General features: G+C 34.4%; 1 protein-coding gene across 1 annotated transcript; it reads left to right on the top strand.

Annotated features, from left to right (window-relative positions):
• Nucleotides 1-367: 367 nt before the first annotated feature.
• LOC112460361 (pheromone receptor transcription factor-like) lies at nucleotides 368-853 on the top strand (the record flags this gene model as incomplete). The annotated part of the gene is made up of 2 exons (XM_025025003.1): nucleotides 368-592; nucleotides 687-853. Coding segments are annotated over 2 exons (392 nt in total), but the record flags the coding sequence as incomplete, so codon positions are not given.
• Nucleotides 854-1,647: the final 794 nt, after the last annotated feature.

Below are 1,647 nucleotides of genomic sequence, written 5' to 3'. Positions count from 1 at the left end.
GAATATGTTTTAAAACGTCGAAAAATCACTTTCATTTAAAATGTCCGCGCGCGCCAAATTTACCGAAATTTCTATAACTCCAGAACTAATTAACGAAATCTTAACCAATTATATATGAAATAGGGGTAAAAAAAAATTGAAGAATATAATAAAATTAATAAAAATTGCTAATAATCAAGTTTTTTTTTTAATTTAAAATTGGTAATTTGTGCAACGTTTATATACTTTTTTATTTATAACTTTTGAAGCATATTCATTATTGTGGACAACCGGCTTTGACTCTTCAGCCTCTTTAAATCATTACTAATATTTATCATTAGAATTTTATTGTTATCCAATTTTTCATCTGTTTTTGTTATTTCAATAGAAACTCCTAAGAGGACCGTGTCAACGGTTCTACAAGAAATGCAGCGGAAGCTGGATTTCTTGTGTGAGCAGCAGCAGCAGCAGCAACAGCAGCAGCCCCAAAAGCTACTGCAACAAGAGCAACAACACCCGTTGCCCCAGCAGCAGCAGCAGCAGCAGCTAAAACAACAACAGCCGCTACCCCAGCAACAGCAGCAGCAGCAACAACAACCGTTGCTAAATCGAAGTACATTATTGAATTAATTATGTATATTAATAAATATACATATTAATGATAATAATTATATATATATATATTTTTTTTAAGGAATAAAAAAAAGGGGAGCGGGCCAATCTCGAGCCCGCTGGTACCGCCAGCGGGGCGGCCGAGGCGGCGGTCGGGGCGGCCGAGGCGGCGGTCGGGGCAGCCAAAGCGGTTGGGGCGGCCGAAGCGGTTGGAGCGGCCGAAGCGGTTGGGGCGGCCAAAGCGGTTGGGGTGACCGAAGCGGTTGGGGTGACCGGGCCCCAAAATATGCAAGTCTTAATATAAATTTTTAATAAAATTAATGTAAAAAATATTTTAAACTGTTCACTTATTTGAAATACTGTATCCATTCCTAAGTTTTCCTTTCAATTAGCGAATTCGGATGATCGCACTAGTACGCACTCAGTATAATTAAGCACAATAACACGAAAAAATGAATTAAATTAAATTTTGGTTTTTAACATGTTTCTATATTTACGTTAAGAGGTTATACCTATATGTACATATATAAAAAAATGTGGTATAATAGGGCTACAGGCGAAGGTCCACGTTAAAAACCTAACGCACTATTAGTGGCACCTCATAGGTAGTGTGGAAGACCACTTGTAACAATGAAAATGGTTAACTTAATGTTATCTTTATGTCTAATAAAGTTTCTCTTTTAATTTATATTAATTTTATCTTATTTAATCGTTTCGTTTTAATGTTGATGAATATTTTACACTGTTTATTGATTAATCAAGTAATCAGAATTGATTAATCCAGTAACCAAAAATTTTTATTCTGATTACTTGATTAATCGAGTAATAAAAAAATTCTTATTCCGATTACTTGATTAATCGAGTAATAAACAAATTATTATTTAGATTACTTGATTAATCGAGTAATCAAAAAATAACTTTTCTCAATTAATAATTAACTAATCGGTTGTCATAATTTTATTATTTACAGTTAGAGGCGAGCAACAAAATCGCAAGTTGCATATTGTGACAGGGCACGGTCCGTAGAATATTTAAATAACAAAAAGACCCGAGCAA

This window comes from Temnothorax curvispinosus, unplaced genomic scaffold (assembly GCF_003070985.1).
Source record: "Temnothorax curvispinosus isolate PA1 unplaced genomic scaffold, ASM307098v1 QBEX01010459.1, whole genome shotgun sequence".
In the NCBI taxonomy this organism is placed as follows: Eukaryota; Metazoa; Arthropoda; class Insecta; order Hymenoptera; family Formicidae; genus Temnothorax; species Temnothorax curvispinosus.
This window is presented reverse-complemented; position numbering and strand designations above follow the sequence as displayed.